General features: G+C 40.3%; 1 protein-coding gene across 1 annotated transcript; it reads left to right on the top strand.

Annotated features, from left to right (window-relative positions):
- Positions 1-8,336: 8,336 nt before the first annotated feature.
- Positions 8,337-23,861, top strand: nek9 (NIMA related kinase 9). The gene is made up of 23 exons (XM_080784531.1): positions 8,337-8,990; positions 9,459-9,636; positions 9,728-9,783; positions 9,863-9,933; positions 10,124-10,229; positions 11,572-11,703; positions 11,816-11,926; positions 12,313-12,377; positions 15,221-15,271; positions 15,963-16,155; positions 16,857-17,001; positions 17,388-17,588; positions 17,919-17,965; positions 18,136-18,297; positions 18,416-18,524; positions 18,624-18,785; positions 19,160-19,327; positions 19,425-19,478; positions 19,673-19,860; positions 20,085-20,246; positions 20,809-20,913; positions 21,886-21,939; positions 22,043-23,861. Exons 1-23 carry the CDS (start codon positions 8,805-8,807, stop codon positions 22,214-22,216), a joined length of 2,880 nt encoding a protein of 959 aa, XP_080640657.1. The 5' UTR covers positions 8,337-8,804; the 3' UTR covers positions 22,217-23,861.
- The last annotated feature ends 1,051 nt before the right edge of the window (positions 23,862-24,912 follow it).

The raw sequence follows: 24,912 nt of genomic DNA, 5'->3' as shown, positions 1-24,912 counted from the left end.
TGTGCAGATATGAAGAATCATGACATTGTGACATTAGTGTACATAGTGAACCGACTATACTAATAAAAACTAATGCTGAAGGTATATGTGATGAAACATGGCACATGGCTCTTACCCGTCTTGCTGAGTCACATTATTGACCCATACCCAGATGTTCTCTGATTTCATATCTGTAATACCAATCCAGATTCCTTTGTATAATCGCCACCATGGGTGAAAGGATTGAGCCACTTTTGGCAGGTCCTCAAAGAGAAGTTGCTGGATAAAACATATATACATGCTTGTTAACCACGGTAATGTTTGCTTAAAATGATGTCATCAAGAGTTCAAGACAGGTAGCATTAGTGTTTAAATTCAAATGTTTGCAAATTTCTAATTTATTTTTAAAGATAATATGCACATGTGCTATATAAATCTAATGACCAAAAATCTCTGCATAATGCAGAGAGAGAGAGAGAGAGAGAGAGAAACCAGGAGCTGATTCATGTCTACATGAGCAACATGCCATCACATTTTGGCTTTGGTTTTGTATCATTGTTGCTAGCTTTGCCACTCTTTCTTTACACCACTGGCTGAAACACAGTGAAACATGTCAGTTTTTAATTGTTCAATAATGAACTTGGCAATCAATTAATCTCTTTTGTACTACCACTTTAGGCTTTCAGATTTGTTCCAATCCAACATCAATCCCCTCCAAAGACATGATTCCGCTATACCATTTGTGTGAAGTAGGCTACCCCAATGAGCGCTTTTATTTTCCTTTAGGATAAAAACCTGGATTCAACACACCTGTTCCTCCCAGTTATCTATCACAGCCAGGTCAGCTCCTCGACTGATACAATCAGCTCTGCTGTCATGCCAGTTCCTCCTCTGTGCGTCAGCATGGTAGTAGCACGACGAGTTTAAAAGATGCCATCCTGATGGGCAATGGCCGCAGTTTCTCACTGTTCCCAAAGAAAGAAAATGGTAGAGTTTCACAAAAAGAAAGTAGGCCTAGACAGGTATTCTTAGGTTCTGGCTATGTATATTTTCATTCAAGTGCAGTGCAAGTGTGCAACTGGTTGTCGAATAATGTCACATGTTGCCTTGCCTGAGGAAGGTTGCATGTGACAGAAACATTATCAATACATTTTCATATAGCGTGCAAGTCAAGCAAGCAGTGTGTGGGTAATTTATTATTGTTGATATGTCAAGGACTATGGCTGGAGACCCCCATCTGAAAATTAATTGTGCAAGGGATACAGTATGTCAATATTTTTCAAAAATAGCCAATGTACAAGCTCACAACGGGTCACCATTCATCTATTTTCGAATAGATGAAAAGGGGTTTACTATTTGCTGGGGACACCCTGGGAGCCCCTCATGGATCCCTGGATGTCCCTGGACCCCACTTTGAGAACCAGTGTATTGAGAAATACAATTGCAATATTGTCTCACTAATGTCAGATTTATTGGACACAAGCTTTGTTTTCTCCAGTCTCTGGATCTGGATCTGGTGTTGAAGGCCATCATTGATGCTCTTTTGCTGCTCCGACTCCAGCTTCGTTTGCTGATGGCTGGAGACCTCTGTCTCCAAGGCACTCTGGTCCACCTCTTGGGCTTTGATCAGAATAGTGTGCTGGGCTTGAACACGGTTTAACTCACTCAACAGCTCTGTAGCATTTTGTTGTAGGGGAGCATATGCTTCATTGACTTTGCCACCTGTTGGCAGAAGACAGTTGTAAGCCACATGCAATCTTAAAAATCTTAAAATGTCAATGTGATATTGGGAGAAACTTTTGATCATACGTATAAGCTTAATAAATCTGATGATATATGATTAAATTGTGTCTAATCTACCATTACAGAACAAATTAATCAAAAGGCTACTACTGGAAACCATCATTACAGAATCATTGGTGAAAAGGACATAATCCAATATGAGTCCAATGTAGAGGGGTGAAATTGTACTTGAACTTACAATAAAATCCAAGAGCAATAGCAGCTATGAGTAGAATAACATTCAACAGCGCCAGACAAAGAATAGCCAAAGGACTATGCAGGAAGATATGCCATCCAGCATTCACTGTGATTAGGAACCAAGGAAGAATCATCAGTGTGATCTTAAAATGGATTGCAGGTCATTCTCTAGAAAACATTTTGTGATGTGTCAATGAGGGCAATTTAGAATTGTGTATAGCCTACCTCTTTTTCTTGCACTATGATAGAATATATATCCCTCTGTTCGGTATTTGTCGTGGAACGGCATACTTGTAGGCTACTCTTTGGGTGTTCAGAGTTTTACCTTGAAATAGCCATTGCTTCACATCACTAGTTTGTGTCCAGTTGAGGTTTATCTGTTCTTTTGTCTGTTTGCAGGCTGCTATGTCAACATGACTACCGGTAAGTGTGTGTGTGTGTGTGTGTGTGTGTGTGTGTGTGTGTGTGTGTGTGTGTGTGTGTGTGTGTGTGTGTGTGTGTGTGTGCACACACATACATGGTTGTGTTTATTTATGGGTAATTTCAGAGAAAATAATTAACAGAAAATGACACACGCTTAGTCCAGCACGAATGTGAGTACTGTAGAGAGTTTATCATGGGGATGTAATCAAGACACTCAAGATCACATTATGTCTGACTAACAGGGTGTGTGTGTGTGTGTGTGTGTGTGTGTGTGTGTGTGTGTGTGTGTGTGTGTGTGTGTGTGTGTGTGTGTGTGTGTGTGTGTGTGTGAGAGAGAGAGAGAGAGAGAGAGAGAGAGTGTGTCAAGTCTCCTTGGCTTCGGAAGGAAGCCCAATGGCAATATGGACGTACACTCTGGTTTTGGTGTCTGGTCAAATTACCCTGACCTTAATGACCTCTGTGCAAGATCTAGTGAATCCCTGCATGACTGTGTTAAGTAGAGTGAAAGAGTCTCAGAAAAGGTCTATCTGTCATAGATGCTATATTGAACAACATTTAGCAACCAATGCAACACTGCAGTTCACCATTCAATACTGGAGAATGTTTCAGTTGAAAAGGACAACAATTTTCACAGTTAAAGCTAGATTGCTGGCCAGCCATAGAAAGATAGGTTGTCAGTTTGCACCCCATGCAGCTCACTGAGTCTAAGTCTATGCGTGTAGATTTATTTTCAGCTAATAGATTTTGTGTAAATGGGAGAAAGGAGTGGACCAAGTATAGACCTGTGGCCGTGAGGAACCCCAGTCAATGGAATCTATAGGGTTTAACCCATTCTGACCTGAGATCAGATTCTAAAAACGTCTTCTACATCCTGACAGTTTTCTGAAAAAGCTATGTTTCTATGTCAGTCGTTCTTCGATTTTTCAAAAATAGCAGACCTACAAGCTCGTAGTGCGCCACTCGGTGGCACGCTATGAGCTTGTAGATCTGCTATTTTTCAATAGCTAAAGCATCATTTGATGCTAACACCAAAAGGGGTTCCCGCCCAGAAAGGGTTTCATCCAGTCATTGAATATATATCTGTCACATATATTTTGAACGGCACCTACAGGAGATAACAAAGCATGACATAATCGAGTGTATATAGTGTATATAATCTCACATGCCAGTTAGAATCTAACACTGGCAACAGCAGGGCAGCCCAGCAATGCCCAAGTCAAATGTGTGTGACCGCAAATTGAGACAATGCCATTAAAACAATGTGATCTTTAACATTTTTATTGAGCATCAAAATATATTAACAGGGTAGGGATATTAAAAATTCATGCTGTATCTTTTCTTGGCCCATTAACAGTTCACATAATAATATAAAACATAAATATACATTCTAAATAAATATACACTTTTTTCCATGTTACATTGTTTTTTCCTCAGTCATTATGGTAAGAGAATCATGCTTAGTAGCCTAAATGGTGATAAGGTCCCAATGATGATGCAAGCCGCTGAATTGGTGAGCGCTGTTGACAGTAAAGATGATTATAAGATAAGATTGATGGTGAGTAGATGACTGGAAGTGATGAATGTGTGAAGTCATATTGGTACAGTTCTGGTTCCGGTGACTCTTTCCCCCCTTCTTTCTTCCACTTTGTGCGTCTGTTCTGGAACCATATCTTGACTTGGGTCTCAGAAAGGTTTAAGGTAGAGGCAATTGTAATGCGATCGATCACAGACAGGTAGTGACAGTTCTGGAAACTGTACTCCAGCATCCGGAGCTGTTCCAATGAGAACGCTGTGCGGATCCGACGAATTTTGGCAGAAGATCTTTCAACTTTTCTGCAGCATTTGGCATTTTCCGAGGGCACATCTTCTTCTGAACTGTGACGTTTGGTGCCCGATATGGGTTCATCTTTCTGACTTGGAGCACCTATAAGAAATAAAATGTATATTGTGTTAAAGATGGGACAAACTAACATTTCACGTTTTGTTCAGGTCATACATCAGGTTATATGGCTTCAAGTAATGTACAGTAGCAGTGGTTGTGTTAATTGATTCTTATGCCCTCAACAATGTAGATCAAAATCTAACTGTAAAAGAGTAGCTGTAGCCTACTTAAGTACAATTCTGTGGTAGGCCTACTTTTTGATAGGCTGCTTTATACTTATACTTTCAGAGGCAAATATTGTAGGCTCTTTTTTCCCCTCCAGTATATACAATTGTTTTGACAGCATTGTCACTTTGAAGATTTTGATGAATACAAAACATAGTATATACATCAACTGATCAGAATGTAGAAGATGTAGCCTAGCTACAGCCCCACCTTTACCATGCTGCAATATTAAAGTGATAAACATGAATATTCATGCATTAAGCTACTATAATATTAATAAATAAATCCACTGGCCCATAGCCCATGTCTTCTTGAGTAGGCCTACTTGCCAGGCTATGTTGGTGCCAATAAAAATAGAAAGCTGGCTTTTCTGCATTTTGGAAGTGATAGTAAGGAACGTGCACTCCATGAAACAGAAAAATACACCTATTACATTATTGCTATTTACCTGATGCCATTGCCAGTTCGACTGCAGTTGAACTTGTCCATCGTTGTCTTTGTGTAAATTTTGCGGGGTCCAATATATCATCAACAGAAAAAGCTGTTTGCTTCATGATATTATTTGGTAAATTGTAAGACTGCATCTTAATTTCTTGTGAAAACGAAAGAGACAGTGAGTGAGGTCGAGTCCCTGCATGCAGTGTGCTTTCGCTCCTCTCTGTCACACTGTGCCGATGTGCCCAGACTTTTATAGCTACACGTCCAGCACACACACACATATCATTTACATTTTCATTTAAAAAAAACTTTCACCAGTGAGTGAGTGAACCATTATGCAGATGCTGTGCGAAACAATTGCACGAGCTCTCTTCCAGTGCAAACACACAACACGCTCCGGCCTCATAGAACCCCTGCGCAGGGCTCTTAAAAATGCTAATGCGCGCGCTCTGCTGGGGATACACTGTTCTGTTATTTATTGCTGGGCATCTGGTTAAAATGTTCCCCTTTCTTTACAGTCATGTAGCTTTTTGTTGTTTGTCTTGTCATTATTTGCAAATGTGAGATTTTACGGTGGTAAGACACGTGAACGCTCATTGTGATGTTAATTTATGGGGTCCTATTGCTCCTCATTTTGCGTCTGAATAGAATTACAATAGTTCCATTGGTCGTGTAATATAAGTGTAAGTGTAATATAATCACAAAGCACTTTGGTTTATTGAATCCCACTAACAAGTTTATTGGAGTAATTGCCCATCTGATCAGTGGCTACTTTTCCCCACTGTGCCACCCATGTGCCACAATTAAAGAGTTGTAATATTTACACGCACAGCAGCATGTCAACGTTTTATTTGACTAGAACCAGTTGCTCACTATAGGCTAACCACTATATGGGTGTTTGTCAACTTTAGGCTATAGCAGCAGTGATCTAGACACATTAAAACTGAGTTGAAGCTTAACTGATTGTGCTTCAAAGTTAATTCAAAATAGGCCTATAATCATTAGGCCTACCAACACAAAATAAAGGTTTAATGGAATTCATGCACAGTAAACTCCAGAGTCTTCACTTCTCTGAGAGTGTACAAATGGAACCAAATAGACAAGGGTCCATTTGTACACTCTCATAAGTCACAAATAAATAAATCTACACTGAAGATGTGTGCACTACTCCAAAAAGGCTATTTTAGGAGTTTGATAGAGGCAAGTTTAAGAACAAGGCAATTCTAAGTGCTTTTTTAACATTATAAGATCCAAAAGAAAAGAAAAAAACTGTATGAAAAGGACATTTAAATCGAATAAAAATTAGATAAGAGATAAGCTCAAACAAAATAGATAGAAAATAAAAAGTTATGCCTACAATGCAGCACAATAAATTAATAATAATAAAAAACTCAACAAAACAAGCAAAAAGAGTTATACAGTATAGCTTCTCTACATTTTATTTCATAAAGCAGATGTGTGACCTGAGATTAATGTAGCCTACAGGGTCATCGCCATGCATGCTTGCTGGCTTATGGACATTTTTGTCAAAATATATATTTTGTTTTGCCACAGACAGAAAATGAGTAGACAATAATATTACCACATAAAGGGCTATAGCCCTGAATGACCATAACAGATCTGTAACTCTGAGAGTTCAAATGGAGTTTACAATAAAATGTGTAAAAAAAAAAGAAAATCTAAAATGTGACATGCATAAGACCATGCATATTGATGACCTCTGCTATACTTTATAAACCAACAGTAGATTTTTTATCAGCCTCAGTCAGATCCATGCATGTAAGGCAAGCGATACATTAGTTCATGAATCACTGAAGTGTGCCAATTCCTCAACATTGCACTCCTTGGTAGAGCCGAGGGGCGGTATGGGGCAGGGTAGGGGGTAAATAACCATGTCGTAAGCCATAAAGATATTGTAAAGTGCCAGCTGCCAGTGACCTCCCAGCAATAGATGCCCACGGAGGGACTGGTATTGAAAGTACGAGGGAGGCAGGCCCACCAGGACAATTAGCAGATGTCACCATGCAAACCTGACCCACTCTGACCCATGCAGGCTTTTGTTCATCACAACAGAGACACGGAAGGACTCAGGAGGATACTTTATGTGGACTGAAAAGGTGAAAGATGAGAAGAAAGAGTTGAGGAAGGAACTATACCGAATCAAATTGAAGAGATGGGAGGACAGAGACACAGAGAAAGTGTTAAAAGAAAGGGAAGGGGAAGGCTTTTTTTTTTTAAATTCTGACTTGCAAGAGATTCCTTGCCATTTCCATTGGAATGTTTCTTGTTATTTTGGGATGTCCTCCTTTGTGACAATCATATAACAAAATAAAAAACATGTTTGTGCAAATAAACATTATAAAATGAGTTATTATTTGTAGCTATTGTTTCATGTATTTCGGGGACCACTAGCACACAATTGCATATATAGGTGATGGTATGTGGGATATAAAATGGAAGGAAGAAATATTTAGTACAATTTAATTTAGTACAATTTAAAGTAGGCTATGTTGTAGAGGTAATTTAGTTGATTTTTGAGGTTTGGAGGGTTTTCTCATCTCTAAACCATGCATGTGAAGATGATCAAAACCCTTTAATTTCTAGTGCTTAACCAAACATGCACCCTTAAATCCCCATGAATTTTATGCACCCCTTACTTTTTTCAAGCTGGTATTTTTTAAATAAATTATATTGACTTCATGGGAAATGTCAAGGAAATAAGTGAATAATAATAATAATAATAATAATAATAATAATAATAACATATAGCTACACATGAGCTATATAAAGATGTTTTAGATTTGGTTAGATGTGTTCTTCATGGTCTAATTCTAATATTTGGCCCGGAATTAGGACTGTTTACAGTGAAACTGTAATCTGTATTCTTTATGGTTAATAGCATGTGTAAAAAAAGAAAATCTAAAATGTGCACAAGACCATGTATACATATTGATGGCCTCTGCTATACTTTATAAACTAACAGTAGATTTTTTTTAAAGGAGTCTACTTTCCACCACTGGTTTAGTAGCAGATATCATCCGCTGGGGACCTCATGGAACCAATAAACCTCTCAAGGACCCCTGGCCCCTGGCCCTGGGGGTACCTGGACCCCACGTTGAGAATGGTTTACAGTTTACACTATTCCTATTCGACACCCTTCTTATAGAAATTGTTCAACAATTTGGTTTACTTAAGTATTCATAAATCATACTGTCATGGACAGCAATGAACTATATTTTATTTTAACCACATTTAATTATTTGGCTAATTCTTTTTTTTTGTACAATGTAAAAGAAATTCGTCAGACAAAATATGAACGCTCTCCTGCTGATGAAGTTTACGTGCATAATTATGATGCAGCAGTGTAATCTGAGAGTGTTTCCGGGTCTGTGCATGGAAATAGAAAAGATGGAGTCCTTCTTGTACTGCGGTGGACTTTCACTGTAACGTTCTTGCGTTAAACTTGGTATCTGTGCGCTCAGAAAAGTCAACGTAATCTAGTTAAACCACTATTTGTCTATTTCTGTCAGCAGTAACTTTATCTGGGTTTGCGTTGTCAGTACGTGACAGTACACAGGGCTTATTATTTTGCGTATAAACAATGTTAATGTTTCGAACGGGATGAGCTCGAGTGGTCTGCATGCGACTTCCTAAAGTGCGGTGGCAACATTGTAACTGTTACGGTTACTTCTATTGTTCTTCGTGAGACTTGAACGCATTATGCTGTGTTTATGTCATAGAAAACAGCGATTTTACTGAATAGAATTGACATTTTTATACACGCGTGTATGCGACTAATAGTGTTGCTGTTGTTTTCAAGAATAGTTGCCATTTAGGCCTTGTTTATCATAACCAGTGTTGCAGAGTTTATGCAGAAATGTCACTTGAGGATTATGAGAGACATTATGCGTCGCTAAATTCAGATTTGGGTAGTGATTCGGTCGCCAGTGGACGATCCACGCCTGCTACTTACAGCGGCGAAGAGGAAAAGTTGCATTACATTCCTATCCGGATTCTTGGGAGAGGGTCGTTTGGGGAAGCGACCCTTTACAGGAGAACAGAGGTACGAATAATTCAGTTTGAACAGTCATAATGATCTGTATCACGAAATAGGCTACTGTATATTGTAGATCAGGCCACTGTGATTTTTCTAGCTGTGGTTGGATAATAAAGTTCTATTCTTTTCCAAATAAGAAACATGCCAGTGTTATTGCGACTGATTTTGCTTCTGACAACTACAGTGGCTTTCTGTTCCATAACCTTGTGAGAAATTCTTGTGTCAGAGCGAGATAAATGACACCCTCAATACCTCCCTTCAATGGAAAGACAGACAGACAGGCTGGCTGTATGTAGGCTACACAGTAAAATCCTAATTGTAATCTTAACTCTGAGAGTGCACTAATTTGTACACTGTGGGTGTGGGTTTCAATTGGATACATTGATGGTGATGATTTACAGTACACGTCTACATGTCTACTAGTCTATTATTACTATACAAATATCAGACATTCCTTCTATGTGATGTTCCCAGGACAACTCTCTGGTGGTTTGGAAAGAGGTGGATCTGAACTGCCTTTCGGAGAAGGAGCGCAGAGATGTTATGAACGAAATAAGCATCCTGTCCATCCTCCAACACAACAACATCATAGCCTACTTCAACCACTTCATGGATAAGAACACCCTACTCATCGAGTTAGAATATTGCAATGGTATGAAACATATCTCGGCTTTATTTGACCGATTGGTTTGAACGTTGGTTCACACAAGTGTCATAATTATTGTATGACTGCTCCCTTTCAGGAGGAAATCTGTATGAAAAAATCACCCAACAGAAGGGAGTGCTTTTCTCTGAGGAGGTATGGTGCAACACAAGTGTTTTACACATCAATGCTTGGTAATACAATATGTCTTCATCATTGATCTTATTGTTCTCAGGCGGTCATATGGTACCTGTATCAGATTGTTTCAGCCGTGGCCCACATTCACAAGGCTGGGATCCTGCACAGGTAAACTGCTTTAAAGTTTGGACTTTTAATATACTTTTATTATATTATTATGGTAATGTTTATAGTTGTGTTAGTTCTTATGTTGTTGTTAGGATAGCTGACTGATTATTTTGTGACTTAGCCCACAGTATTTTGACCTGGCAGTGGTACCACTATGTTTTCTGTCCCTTCCCTTTCCCTTATCTCATAGGGATATCAAAACGCTCAATATCTTCTTGACAAAGACTGACCTCATCAAGTTGGGTGATTATGGACTTGCAAAGAAGCTCGACTCCCAGTTTGCCATGGCTGAGACAGTACGTTTTTATTTGTTGCCCAATGCCCATATTAGCAAGGAAAATAAGTTATTTTTGTTGTTGTTGTTAGGTCGTCAGGCGTAGAGCTGTGTGTGGGCTTATACACTCAAGCCCTATATACTGTATACTGTAAATTCATTGAATGTCAAGTAGCGGAAATTTTCCATCATGATTGTGAGTTTTCAGATCTGCTATTTTTGCAAAACGTTTGCCACTTCACCTATTAAAATGGTAAATGGCACATTTATATAGCACGACACGTACAACGAGCATGGCAGCCATAGCGCATGACACTGAACCCCTGCACCCTGAGCCACTGCCGCCCCTATTTTCACCAACTGTTAGCCTATTTACACTAGAGAAGCATGCTAGGGTTCAAGTTAACGGGCCAGGGCTCACAAACATATTTATCTTTTAATTTAATTTAATTTTGTATTAAAAAGATAATTTAAGTATACACAATAAAACATGTGGAATGGCTTATCAATCAATCAAACAAACTGTCGCTGGCGCTTTGGCATGGGGGGTCAGATCAACATATTATGGAATGAATTCTGTACTGGCCATATATGGAGTGTGTCTTGAGTGTAAATGGTTTGATGAGGTCAGATCGGCATAATGGAATCAAATGTCAGAACAGGTCAGCTCCATATATGGAGATCTAAGGGTAGGTCAGATGTAGAGTTGCTGGCTGGCTACATATATGCAGATCTAGGTGATGATCCAGTCTTCTCCGTGTATGGCTATCCATGGTTTGATGAGGTCAGTGTCGTGATCTTCATAAATGGAGACGGCCATATATGGAGCGTCGGCCATATATGGAGCGTCACCATATATGGTGGTTTGACGTGTCACGACTCACGAGGCGTGATGTTTGTCACAAGGTACAAGTTGTTTAGTATAATGTGAAGGGCTAAGTGATTATGTGCACTGTGCACTGTGCACACTGCAGTTAAAAGAAGAGCCACTAGATGGCAGAAGGATACTGGATACAGCTTCAGTTTACTGTCCTGTAAAAAGCCACCAGGATGAGAACTGTCTTCTTATTTCTGCAGTGTGGTTCACAAAGTTAAAGTTGAAAGTGAAATTGAATCTTGGATTTGGAGAATTGTGACACCCCTACGGTTTCAAGGGGGAGTGGTTGAACCAGGCTAAATCACGACCATATTATGAAGAAACACCATCTGATGGGAGACACATTATTAGAAGTGTCTGTTTCTAATTGTCTGCTGTGACCTCGGCTTGGTGCTATTCTGGTCTGATGAGGACCACAACAGAGCAAGTCAGAGGGACTATATGAGTCTGCAGTGAATTTGCTTAATTATTATTTTTGCTTTCTTAGTGTGTGGGAACCCCATATTACATGTCACCTGAACTGTGCCAGGGTGTGAAGTACAACTTCAAATCAGACATCTGGGCCATGGGCTGTGTCATCTTTGAAATCATGGCTCTAACGAGAACATTTGATGCCACGGTAGGTTTGTTATTTGTTAGTAGAGTTTGAGACAGACAATTTCATAGAATTACGTCAAAATTATTGTTGGCATTGTTATAACGTTAACATTGTCCTGTTTGTGTCCATCCAGAATCCTCTAAACCTGTGTGTGAAAATAGTCCAAGGCAACTGGACTATGGAAGTGGACTCTAAAGTTTATTCTGCTGAACTTATCAAGCTGGTATATAAGTGCCTAGATCAAGTGAGTGAAAAGAAAGGGCAAATGTCTTCTATCAGACTTTAGAGAAAGGAATGGCCCAATGCATGCCATGAGCTAATGCTGATGTTTAACATAATGCTTCACAAAAGTTAACCTAACAGGTGTTTAATTTAATAATCAAGAAGCATGTTTATTGGAGATACCAATATCAGAAACCAGAGAACCAAACAATTAACCACAATTTTATATGCCATAGTATGCAAAAAGGGCAAATATGGGGAAAATAGCCAATCTTCAAGCTCACAACGTTGTGTGAGCTTGTAGCTTGCTATTTATGAAAATTCTATATTTCATAGATTATATTTTAATAATTAGTTGGTTGAACTGTTGCACCCCCGTGTAAAGTGACTGATGGATTCATCTCCCAGGATCCTGTGCAGAGACCCACATCGGATGAAATTCTGGACCAGCCGATCATTTCCTCCTGCAAACAGTAAGTTGGTTGCCAGGGAGAGAATGTGGTTAACATAATGGCAAGCTGCACTGCAGAATATTCACACTTTACATGAGTGTTTGTACACTGGTTGTACCAAATCACTGAAGCTCATTGCACATTATTTCATCTTGGTCGATAGTAAGTGATATGTTTATGTTAAAATTAGTGCTCCCAAAATGGCAAAAGATCGACGTCTCGTGGGTACCCGTGAGGCCGCGACGGCACATGTTGACTTGGGGCGATATGAGTTACGATTCTGTCCATATCGGGACATCATTCGAATGTTGCTCAGTCGGCCTAGTGGCTCGCTCGGCATTGGAGTAATGGAAGTAATGACACAAAGAAATGAGCAGACAAAATTGGAACTCGAACTCTATCAAATTTAAGCTGATAAATATGTACACTCAAACGATTGGATGAAATTTTCTGTTCATTAAGGACCACATAAAATTGGTCCTCACGAATGTTCATGATAAAATGCCACAATTGTTTTCTACTCTGTCTGTCTCATTCATGGGAGTGCTGTGGGCACCCGTCCACCAGTGACATCATCGATGGGAAATCCAAGCTATTAAAAACTGCAGGCTTTCTATTCCTGAAAAGTTGCAATACGATAATGGAAGCCATCGTTCTCACGATAATAAAAATCTAAATCTAAATTTAACAAAAAATCGTGTTTATAAAAAAACAAACTACCTTACGATGACGTCACTGGTGGGCGGTTTCTGAACTGCCCACAGGCCTCCTATGAGACACAGACTGAGTAGAAACAATGGGCCTGATTCACAACGGCGTTTACGGTGATAACATGACGTGAAGCTAGCGGAAAGGCATTTACGTGGATTTCCCACATTAATTTGGAATTCATGGAAATGGCCGTGAACTTGACGCTCACGTACGTTGGTCGGAAACTCCGTCAATTCCCACGGGACGTCTTTAGGTGGCGGAGACGGCCCAGACGGGAGACATTTGCGGAAGCATACACGTGAGATTTATTCAGAAGGCTTTAGTCTTCATGCTGAATCAATAAATTGTTCCCAAATCTCAGATAAAATATGTAGGCATGTGTCCCCATGACATATTGGTCGATCAGCACAAAATAAATGATAGCCTATATAATAAAAGCTGAGTGCACTTGTATGCCTAAATGCATGCATTTCCCCATACAGAAACTGCCCCTGCAAGCCCGACACCTTTTTATTTATTCATTAGGATATTACTATAGCATGCGCGATTGCGCTTCTCACTTGACAGCTTTCTACTCGCAGTGCAACGGTTGTGAGCTTGTAGATCGGCTCTCGCGCATGTTAAAAAACAAACTCACAATTATAATAAGAACACATAGGCTTATCTGCATTCTGCACTACGAATCCAACATTGTTTAGTGTAGTAATGCCTGCAGTAGGCGGCAGGCCTATTGAAATTGTTTTGTTACGGAGCTCCTTGAGTCAGTTGACTGTCGGTCGGTGTGTGTGTGTGTGTGTGTGTGTGTGTGTGTGTGTGTGCAGTGTGTGTGTGTGTGTGTGTGTGTGTGGGGTGGGCAGACAGCAGCGTGCTGCCGATCCGATTCACATTGGAAAATGAATGGGCTATATAGCCCTGTATAAAAAATAGAAGACCACATTAGCCTGGGAGGCGGCCTTTTTTCCGACAGCATTCTAGCCGACGGGGCAACGGTCCGCTCCGCAGCTCCACATGCGCTGCTCCCGTGCTTGCAAATATGAAGGACAGACTTTATAATCATGTATTGATATTGATCACATGCATGGATGCCACACACAGAATATAGTTTAACTCACTGGCTAAACTCACTGGATTATAATTTCTTAAATTCTTCAGACAAGAGGATCCCAATTATTCACTTATGAATGTATAGGCTTGTAGGCTACTGTTCTTTATCGCGCAAGCCATGCCCTCCTCTCTCTCTCTCTCTCTCTCTCTCTCTCTCTCTCTCTCAAAAGACGACTTTTGCATTGACATATATCTGATATTTTAAATATCGGATAGGATAGCCTATGTTTTACCTCTGACTGCAAAGTGCAAAGGTATGAGTGCAGCACCCGCCTTGGTCCCGAACTTAATTAAATAAATTATAATTATATTGTTTCAGCAGCGGAGCACGCACCGTTGTGGACATATTAATAGAGTGCGGGCTATATTCATGCATTGACCGCGGCTGTGAAGCCGCATAGTCTGCGGCTGCAAAGCCTTTTTTCTTTTTTTGACAGACCAAACTGCTGTCTGCTGAGTCATGCTTGAAGCCTTTTATGGTGCGATATGGGGCGTGGATCAATGCAAATGAGGTTGTCGGGTGCTTTTCCGATCACTTTGCACCCACTGCATTCAGTATGACATACACCTGCGATACGCCAGCGCACCTGTGGTACACACCGCTCTCTGAATAACACGTCATCTCAACGTAGCTTGATCGGACGGATAAATACGATATCTGTTTCCACCACAGTGTAACGGTGGCGTATTTCTTTTTAATGAATCAGGCCCAATGTGTGGTATTTTATCATGTAGTAGGGGAGGCTGAACAAACAGTCAAAAACATTAGTGAGGACCAATTATATGAAAAGTGGTGAAGTGGCCCTTTACAGAGCTGGAGAGACAGGGAGACCCCCTATTACTGAACACGCACTACTACAGAAATGATTACTATCTGAATGAGACATGAGGTTGAAACTTTAAAATAACACTTAAACTACCTTTTAATAGGTTTTCAATCCCTCGTGTGATTTAGACAATCATATTAACGGTGAAAATGTAGTGAAATATGTTGAAATGCAATTGATAATGTTGACATGCTGATTGTCTGTCATCAATCCCTCATGCAGGGAGCTAGAGGAACGAGTTGCCTTGCTTAATTCTGCAATGAAGAAACCAAAGTAAGTTGACTTCTACATTGGACCGTCAGTGTTGAGGATAATCAGTTGCAACACTTTATATAATAATAACACAATCTGGGAACCCATTCAGTATTTTTGCTTCTGAGTTAGGGCTTTTCTTAGTCCACTTCCTCCCGGGTGCTTCTGTGTTTATTTCTACTAACAACAATACTACATGTTTCGGGCAGTGGTGCTGACAGATTGAGCGATTAGTAACAGTAACATGTCTTGCAATAGTATATCATTACTTTTACAAACTGTGTAATTTATTATTGTTAATACCAGTATAACAAGTAACACATTACTTTCAGAATCACTTATTTATACTTTGTAAGCTTGTAATGAATTCATTTGTCTACCATTTGCAACCAATACGTGTGTTTCATCATGACATGAACTGTAGGCTTCTAAAATAACATTGTAATACTAACAACATTATTGTGGTATTGATAATCCATATAGCCTACTCTCTTCCATTTAATATTATGTCTAGTCCCTTTGCACTTAATTTGAGGCTGTTTTGAGGGAATAATGTAGTAATATAACATATTACTTACAGATTATGTATTTTTAAAGTAATACGTAATATATTTCATTTTGAAAATAACTTCCCCAACACTGTTAACTAGTCAACATTTACACTGTGTTGTGTTTTGTTTCTTTATGGGAAATGTTCTTTTTTGCATTTTAGGCTGAGCACAGCGACAGAGAGCCCTGTTGCAGTGGTGACCACCCGCTCCAGGGAGGTGTACTTCTGGGGCGGGGGGAAGTTCACCCCACAGAAAATGGACTCGTTCAAAGGGGGAAGCATTGCCCAGCATGTGTGTGCTGGAGAGAGCCACTTTGCAGTGGTTACAGTGGAAAAAGAGCTCTACACCTGGGCTGTGAGTGAATTGACCCATTTCAGTCAGATATCTCACAAATAGATTGAACAAATATTTATTATACAATTACAATTTACAAGTTAGGCATTAAGCAGACGCTCTTAATCCAGGCATTTAGCAGACGCTCTTAATCCAGGCATTTAGCAGACGCTCTTAATCCAGGCATTTAGCAGACGCTCTTAATCCAGGCATTTAGCAGACGCTCTTAATCCAGAGCATGGCAATACATCATGAAACATGTGTAAGATAAGAACTATATAGTATATACTATACTATACTGTATAACATTTTATCTTGGCGTTCGGCTCTGCTATATTTTTCTCCCTGCTCGGCACAATTATACAACCATCATTAACCATTAAAAGCAGGGAGATAGATATACACGGATAAGTGCTAGTATGGTGGTATAAATTAGTGGTTCTTGGGACCCAAAGGGTTCCTTGAGGGGTTTACAACGGTTAACAACTTCTTACAAATAGCGAAAATAGCCAGTCTACAAGCTCAAAAATGTGTCACGATGCGACACGTTGTGAGCTTGTAGATCAGTTATTTTAGCTATTTTCGAACATTCATGAAAATGTTCGGGGGCTGAGGCATACATATCGATTTGTGGGGTCCTTGAAAATATTTGAGAACCATTGGTACTATAAATAGAATGACAAATTGATCGTACAAACTCCTGCTCTGCTCTCTGTTGTCAGAATGTCCAAGGAGGGACCAAGATGGTGGGCCAGCTAGGTCACGGAGACCAGGCCTCGTACCGGCAGCCAAGGAAGGTGGAGAAGCTGCAGGGGAAGGCCATCCAACAGGTGGCCTGCGGGGCTGATTTCACAGCCTGTGTCACTGGTGAGTCTGAATGGTGACCAAAGTAGAGAACAAAATATTAGAAAGGTGTAGTAGTAATATTTCTTTACTGCTAGGAGAGTGAATATATGCCCCTGGGGGACCCTGGTGAATGAATAGGGTATATTTGGTTGCTAAATAGCTTTTTATCTTGCAAAACAACAATATATAAATTAAGCCTTATTCTCATGGGCCGATGAAACTACAGGCTACACACACTTCCGTGTTGTTGTCTTATCCCTGGAGTCTTTATTCTAGCACTAGCTGCAAATACAGCAAAATGAGATAAATCTTATTTGATCAAACAAGGCTAATGTGTGTGTGTGTGTGTGTGTGTGTGTGTGTGTGTGTGTGTGTGTGTGTGTGTGTGTGTGTGTGTGTGTTTGCAGATGAGGGTCAGATGTACATGTTCGGATCAGACTACTATGGCTGCATCGGAGTGGAGAATGAGGAGGGCATGGAGGTTCTGAAGCCTGTCCTTCTGGAGTTCTTTGAGGAGCGGCCTGTTCGCTGGGTGTCGTGTGGAGACAACCACGTGGTGGTCCTGACTCACAGTGGAGATATATACTCCTGGGGCTGTGGAGAACATGGTACAAAGCAGACAGGGCTGTTTCCGCAGTCCCTATTTTGGGCATGTTATTATAGTCAAGAATATTCCAGATATATCTAAAACATTTTTTAAATGACCCCAAATAGCAGATCTATGAGCTTGTAAATGAGATATTCACTTAAGTGGTTAAAACTGCATGTAAAATTGCAGATTTCAAATGATTACACTCTGCCAAACTCACTGTTTTTGTGGTACTGGCACTGACCAGCAGATAGAGGCTTTGTTCATTCCTTTTGATGCACAATGAAAGTTCTGACCCACAGACTGTTGGTTGTCTACTTTTAATGATTTCTATGATCTCCTGCCACAGGGCGTCTTGGCCTGGAATGTGAGGATGATTTCTCTTCTCCGATGCAAGTAAGAGACCATGTTCATATTGCTATTATGTTGCTATAATATTTATTGGAAAAAAGAAAAGAAAAATAGAAAAAAGAAAGAGGAAAAAATGTGTAGCCAAGACAATATTAATCACATTTGTTCTTTCTACATTATGATGTCCTACGTTCCGTCAACATTTTTCCGTCAAGGTGGAGCTCCCTAAAGGAGCCATCATTTCCTCTGTGTCATGCAGCAGTGATGGAACCTTCTTTTTGACAGAGGCCGGGAAAGTTTTGGCCTGTGGGAACAATGAATTCAACAAGCTTGGCCTAAACCAGGGTATATCTGGCCTCAAGAACCACCCCGGAGAGGTACTTTGTCATATAATAATTACAATCAATCCATCTCTTTAAGAGAGATTCATGTCACAACCATGAACAATTAAGTCAGAATAGTCCATTCTTAAAACACATGTTTCTGCTCCATCAGGGCTTCCAGGCCATCCCGTATACCACCACACTGACCTTGGTAAAGCAACTAGCCCGATTCAAGATTCTCGCCATCTCTCCGGGGAAGAGCCATACTGCCGCTATCGACGGTATTGCAAAAGAGAGTCTCTTTTTTTTCGGAAAGTACATATTTTATCTCACATTATGATGTGATGAATAATAATTCCAGATGATCTTTGGCCTTTCAGAACGGGGTCGACTGATCACCTTCGGCTGTAACAAGTTTGGCCAGCTGGGAGTGAAGGACTTCAAGAAACACCAGTGTGTCCAGGTCCTGGTGGGACCGTTTGGAGGGAAGGTCGTGACCAAAGTGTCCTGTGGAGACGGCTTCACCATTGCAGCCATCGAGGGTTAGATAGATATAATGTTATTTTATTTTTGGGCGATGTCCACCTTTTAGCGTGTGTGCTAACACAAACTTGCAACAATGAAATTGATAAAATGGTCAACACAAGTTTCTCCATACTGTATTATCCTATATGGATGGCCCTGTAGCCTCCAGAGCAACAATGCAGTACACTCTGACATGGTTAATATCAGTCTCTGATTCTGATCCGGTCTGGGAAATAACTTCCGTCATCAGGCGGCCGAAATCTGTGAGGGTTCCCCTAGGTTAAAATGTGTTTAGTTTGGTATAATCGTTTCGTTTCTTTTGGTATAATTTTGGCCCTGTGACAGTAGTGTCTTTGGATCAATACGAGTTATTTCTGTGTCATCCTTGCAGACAATCAGATCTTCGCGTGGGGAAATGCAGGAAATGGCCGCCTGGGGATGCCCGCTGACAAAGGCTTTGGCTCAGAGGTTTGCCCTGCATTACCCAGGCCCATCTTTGGTTCTCTTCATTATGTTCCAGACCTCTCGTGTCGTGCATGGCACACCATTATCATAATGGGTAAGACATCACCTCCACTCACCCCTACTGCAGAAAGCTGGCCACAGCTAGCAGCTTATTGTTTAATAAAAACAGTTGCCTTTGTTCCCCTTTACAGAGAAAGTTCTCAACTCTAAGACCATTCGCTCTAACAGTAGCAGCCTTTCAATAGGTAATTGCAAATTATTTTCAATGAGCACCACTTTGTGTATTGCTGCAAATTCTTCTCTCTGTGAGCTAAATAATCTTCTGAGCTTAGTCTGCATTTGTGTGTGTGTGTGTGTGTGTGTGTGTGTGTGTGTGTGTGTGTGTGTGTGTGTGACGCGCGCGCGTCCGCTTGCACATGTCTGGTTCCGTATTATTCAGGAGCGGGCCAGGAAGCGTCTACATCCACGGTGGATATGGACATGGAGCCGGGCGCAGCAACAGCGTGTCGTGACCGGGTTCTAGGGGGCACAATGGAGGCTGACACCGAGGGCCTCCGCAGGGGCACCTCTATGATGTCACTGGGAAACCAGACCGGGGACAGCTCCTGTCCCCTCTGGCTTAGAAAGGTGCGTTGCCCGGCCTATAACCACAGAATATTGCCAGATTGGAAAGCTTCATTCAATCCACAGGGAAATAATTGGCCAGATTCTGACACCTGGTATTTTGCTCTTTATGTCACACTCGTGGGAAACGTTACCACCTGCCTGAGTATGATAGATGTATGTAGAATGTCACCATGTGAATAATGGTCTCTAACCTCTGCCTATCGTCCACTGTTTCTCCCTGCCAGGAACTTCAAGATGCAGAGTTCATACCTATGCCTGTGGATTCCCGCGGCTTCACAAAAGACCCGCTGTCTTCATTCAAAGACAGTGTGACTCTTCCCTATGATGAGCTACAGGAACTGAAGGCTGCTGCAGCCGCAGCAGCTTCCATTGACAAAGGCCTCTCTGTAAGATTAACACACATGGTGTTTTTTATAATGTCCTCATCTTCTAGATGACATTGTAACCCTTAATCTTTTGCATGTAAAGCTGTCAGTATTTTATAAATAAATTTGGATAAGAAGGTCTGAACTTAAGTCTAGACAGGTAAATTGGACAACTATATCAGACCAGTAAAAGAAACAGGTTTCCATAATACTAGTGTTCTATATTTAATTTCATTTATTGAAATCACCATAATGTTACAGTAGGCCAGGGGTCGGCTGGGGACCTCCAAAAATACTTTGGCCATGTCTCACATCCACTGCAGTAGGCTGTGCAACTTGCATTAACCCATTCTGTACGGGAACCCCTTTTGGTGTTTTAACTATTGAAAAATAGAAGATCTACAAGCTCATAGCGCGCCACCGCGCTACGAGCTTGTAGGTCTGCTATTTTTTTTAAATCGTGAAAATGCGGCACAAATCTTTGAACATACCGTATATTCTTTAATTATTTCGCTGTCAGGCCTAAATGGGTTAAGATTAAGAATGTTTAATTTCTCCACTTAATCCATGGGTTTGTTCACAGACTAAACGGATGGAATGTGACAAGGTCAATGGGTTGGAGGAGACTGGAGGCTGTAGGAAAGGAGAATCCATGTCTTGCTGTAAAGCAAGCAGTGTCGTAGCACAGGTCTGTTGCACACGCACACATACACGCACACGCACACACACACACACACACACACACACACACACACACACACACACACACACACACACGCTCACGCTCGTGCACGCACTGCTCTCTGGGAGCATCCAGGCTGCACTCTGACCGATCTTGAGTGAAAAGCCTGGTTGTTCCGAGTGTCTGAACAATGGCAGAGTTTATCATGGCAAAATGCTACGGTTTGTCAGCTTGTTTGGTACTCTGTCTGGACAGTATATTAAACACACATCTACATGTAACAAAACAGGTAATAATCATGCTTATACTACATGGGATGAACTTAATTTGAATTAATTTTAAAAGATGAAAATGTTAACGTTTATAAAGACTATGTACTGTGACCGTTCATAGATAAGAGTTCTCTGTGACAGTGGATTTCAACCCTTTTCATATCAAGGCCCATTATTTATTTGGCCTTTGAGCAACGGACCACCATTGGATGAGATTTAGCCTCGCAGACCGAAAACTAAAGAATATTTTGTTGTCGTCAAGGATAAAGATTTTGTCCACAATTCCATGCTTTATTGATGTGGTACCATAGGAGAGATAACAGGCAAATGTTGATCGAAATAACAATTATTTTATATATTCTAATTGTGTAGAGTTCTTGTAAATTAAGTAATGCAGATGTTTAACAATAATTTAACTCTTGAGAGCATACAATTACGGATCCATTTGTTTTCATTTATGCTCTCAAGAGTTAAAGATCTATAAGGGTCTATTTGGTTACCAACTCTCCGTCATTTAACTGGGGACCACCTGGTACCCCCTCAAGGACCCCAGAACACTGCTCTATGACATCAATACTCTGCCATTGGAACAGATTCTCAGAGTGTATTTCTGAACGCACACACGCACCCACGCACGCATGCATGTGTATTGTGTACACACGCTAGTACGTTTGAGTTAACAGGTTTATGCCTTATTGATTTACAGCTGCGAGAAACAATCAGTTGTCAAGAAGTCAAGATTCAGATGCTTGAGAAGCAGGTGGGATGTTCATTCTCAAATGCCATTATGCCACTATAATGCCGTATTTGACCTATTTGTGTTATCTATATGACCATAAAATGTGTGTTTTTGCTCTGAACAGGTAAATGACCAACTCAAGGAAAACGAGAGGCTCTGGGCAGCCATTGGCAATCTAACGCTGAGAGAATCGGACAGTAACGGGCTGTACCGCTCGGGTCGTGCGCTTGATGATGGTGGAGGAAGAGGAGGGGGATTTACAAACCATGGGGGGAGATCGGCAGGGGCTAGTCCGTGAGCTTCAACCTGCAGATGTTCTGATTACTGAAGAAGAAGACAGAGCTCTTTGCACGTGTCAAACCACACAGGATATGCCTGTTGGGTGGTGGAGACTGGGCTTCAGTCTGGGCAGGACTAAAGGCTAATTTATACGGAATGGCCGTGTAGCTTGACAAAAATGACAGATTTGAATAACAACGCATGTTTTTTCCTATTGAGAATCCGTTGTTTTCGCCGAGTGACAAGGTAGTGCCATGAAGCACAGTATAAATTAGCCCTAAGTTGTCATGTTTTAGGGATGTCGGAGATGAGGTGCAGAACTCAGTACTCAAATATTACTTAACACAAGGTAGGCTAATGTCCACTCACAATGCGTTACACCATACACACTCAATGCATGATGTTTTATTTAAATATGTAAGACAATACTTTCACGTATGTCACGTTTGTACACATCAATAGAAATGGGTGCAGTGATCTGGCTATGCAGTAGTTTTCACAGACAGATGTTGGCTGGATTCAACATTAATTAAAGTGACCCTGACACCTGCGACAGGCAATCTGACTAGTGTTACTTAGCAATGTGAATTTAACAGGGTAGTACAGCATATCAAAATAGCAGGGGAAGCATTTTTACTAATATATATATAGGCTAATACAGAGTAGGTTTATTATATTCGGCTCTTGAAATAAGAATGATTTATCATACTATAAGAATGACAAAAGCTTGGGTGACCGACAAAATGTTCACATTTATCTAATTATTCATGTCAATGCCGTCATGTGAAAATATTACCTTTTTAATCACTTTATTTTAGATTTACAATTAATGTGATGAGTCAAAATGCCAAATACAGTATAGACTTACAAACCGTCTTGTATTGATATTAAATATAGCTTATTTTGATACAAAGCCATATTTTAACTTTCCTTTGCCGATATTAACGTTTTTGCATGTTGCTATATTTACAAAAGGCGTTTACGTGAAGCATAAGACTACTGACTAACTTCTGACACATTTTATCATTGCCTTAAATTCTTAATTATTGTTTTAAATCAATGATGTCTTCTTGGTGACATGGTTGTGTGAACACTTAAATAATGCTTAGACTGTGCTAAACGGTGCCTTGTGAGACATGGTATATTGTTGTCTACCATATTTCTGTACTGTGTGGACGTTTTTTACAATTTTATTTGTCTTTGGTACCTGTGTATGTTTCTGAAAAATGTGTTATGGCCTTTTTGCATAATTTGTGAAACCATAGTATTAATCACATTTTGTGTAATTTTCAGTGTCTTATTTGGTTTTAGGCTTGCGTGTAAACATCAAACATAAATTTTAAACAGTATTTTATAAGCTATCATGTCTTGTTTCACAGCTGTAATATCAGACACTAGAACTCTGACAATGTTTCCATTCAGTGCAACACAAATGTATTCATGGTTCAAGTGCATTATCCCATTTAAACAAAAAACGATATAGTGCAAGTATGGCAATGTACCGGTATGAATGTTTTTTTTACAGTTTGTTTTCAGCCTCAGCATTTCCTTTTAAACCAAATATTGAGTATATGTTGCAGTTGTCTATAATGATCGCCATTTCAAAGATATTATTTTATTGTTCTTTTATGCTATTTTATGCTTTCATTAAAAACATAAAAAAACGCATTTGCGTCAAATTAATCGATTGTTGTTCACAATCAGAAATTTCTTTATTGCCATTTGCCAGATGTGTTTGCATTATACAGTATAGCGTACTAGGAATTTGTCTTAATGTACAGCATGAACAGGTGTTCGCAGAAGTCAAACAGAACATTACACATAACCATGAAACATTAATAGACCGAACCTTAAGTACAGCGATGTAGACAATTGCAAGATACTAATATAATACTGTAAGTAACATGTAGACTACTGAGGGAGGTTAATATTGTCCAGAGGGTAGGTGTGTAAAACAGTTAGTAAAATCCTCTGTGTGTAAGAATAGAAACAAATGAACTATAGTACTATTCAATATTGACCTTAAAATATCTTCTAAACTAGTAACACCACATCATGGTTGTGTATGCCTCCATGCACCAACTAGTTGTGTAATGAAATTCCCTCGACGTGTTCCGGAGACATCGCCTTTCACAAGATTGGAACAGACATGAAGCCACAGTGACCCTGAAGTGACCTTGACCTTTAACGTTTGGCCACTCACTACTTCTAATCAGTTCAGCCTTGATTCAAAGTAGACATTTGCACCAAATATAAGATTTCCACAAGGTGTGTGTTTCTGACATTGCGTTCGGGACATGGTTGCCGGCTGGCCAGACAGACAGACAGATGGACAAACGGACTATAATAACAATAATAATATTGCTGATGGAGGCATACACAAGTTACACAACACACCAAAGAAGAATGTGGGGCAAAATAAAAAACAAAAAACGCGCGTTCCTAACTTAAATTAACTGAACTTTACCATATTAATGATAAACGTATAACCGAAAACACTATTTGCGACAACGGGGAGGTGGGGGGCGACTTTTGATGTTCTGGCACATTGGGATGTGTCGTTCTGCTGCGTTTGGGGCAAACCGGCGTGTACAGTGAGGGCAGGTCACGTAGACTACGTAGTCGGGGGTCATCTGGGTCATCGGCTGATGTTTCTGTTTCCGCTTGCTCTTCATCTGGAAAATAATCAAGATTGAATGTTGAGCTTTTCCTTTG

This window comes from Protomyctophum bolini, assembly GCF_963924005.1.
Source record: "Protomyctophum bolini genome assembly, chromosome: 15".
NCBI classification, from domain to species: Eukaryota; Metazoa; Chordata; class Actinopteri; order Myctophiformes; family Myctophidae; genus Protomyctophum; species Protomyctophum bolini.
The sequence above is the reverse complement of the archived record's forward strand: the minus strand, read 5'-3'. Positions and strand labels throughout refer to the sequence as shown.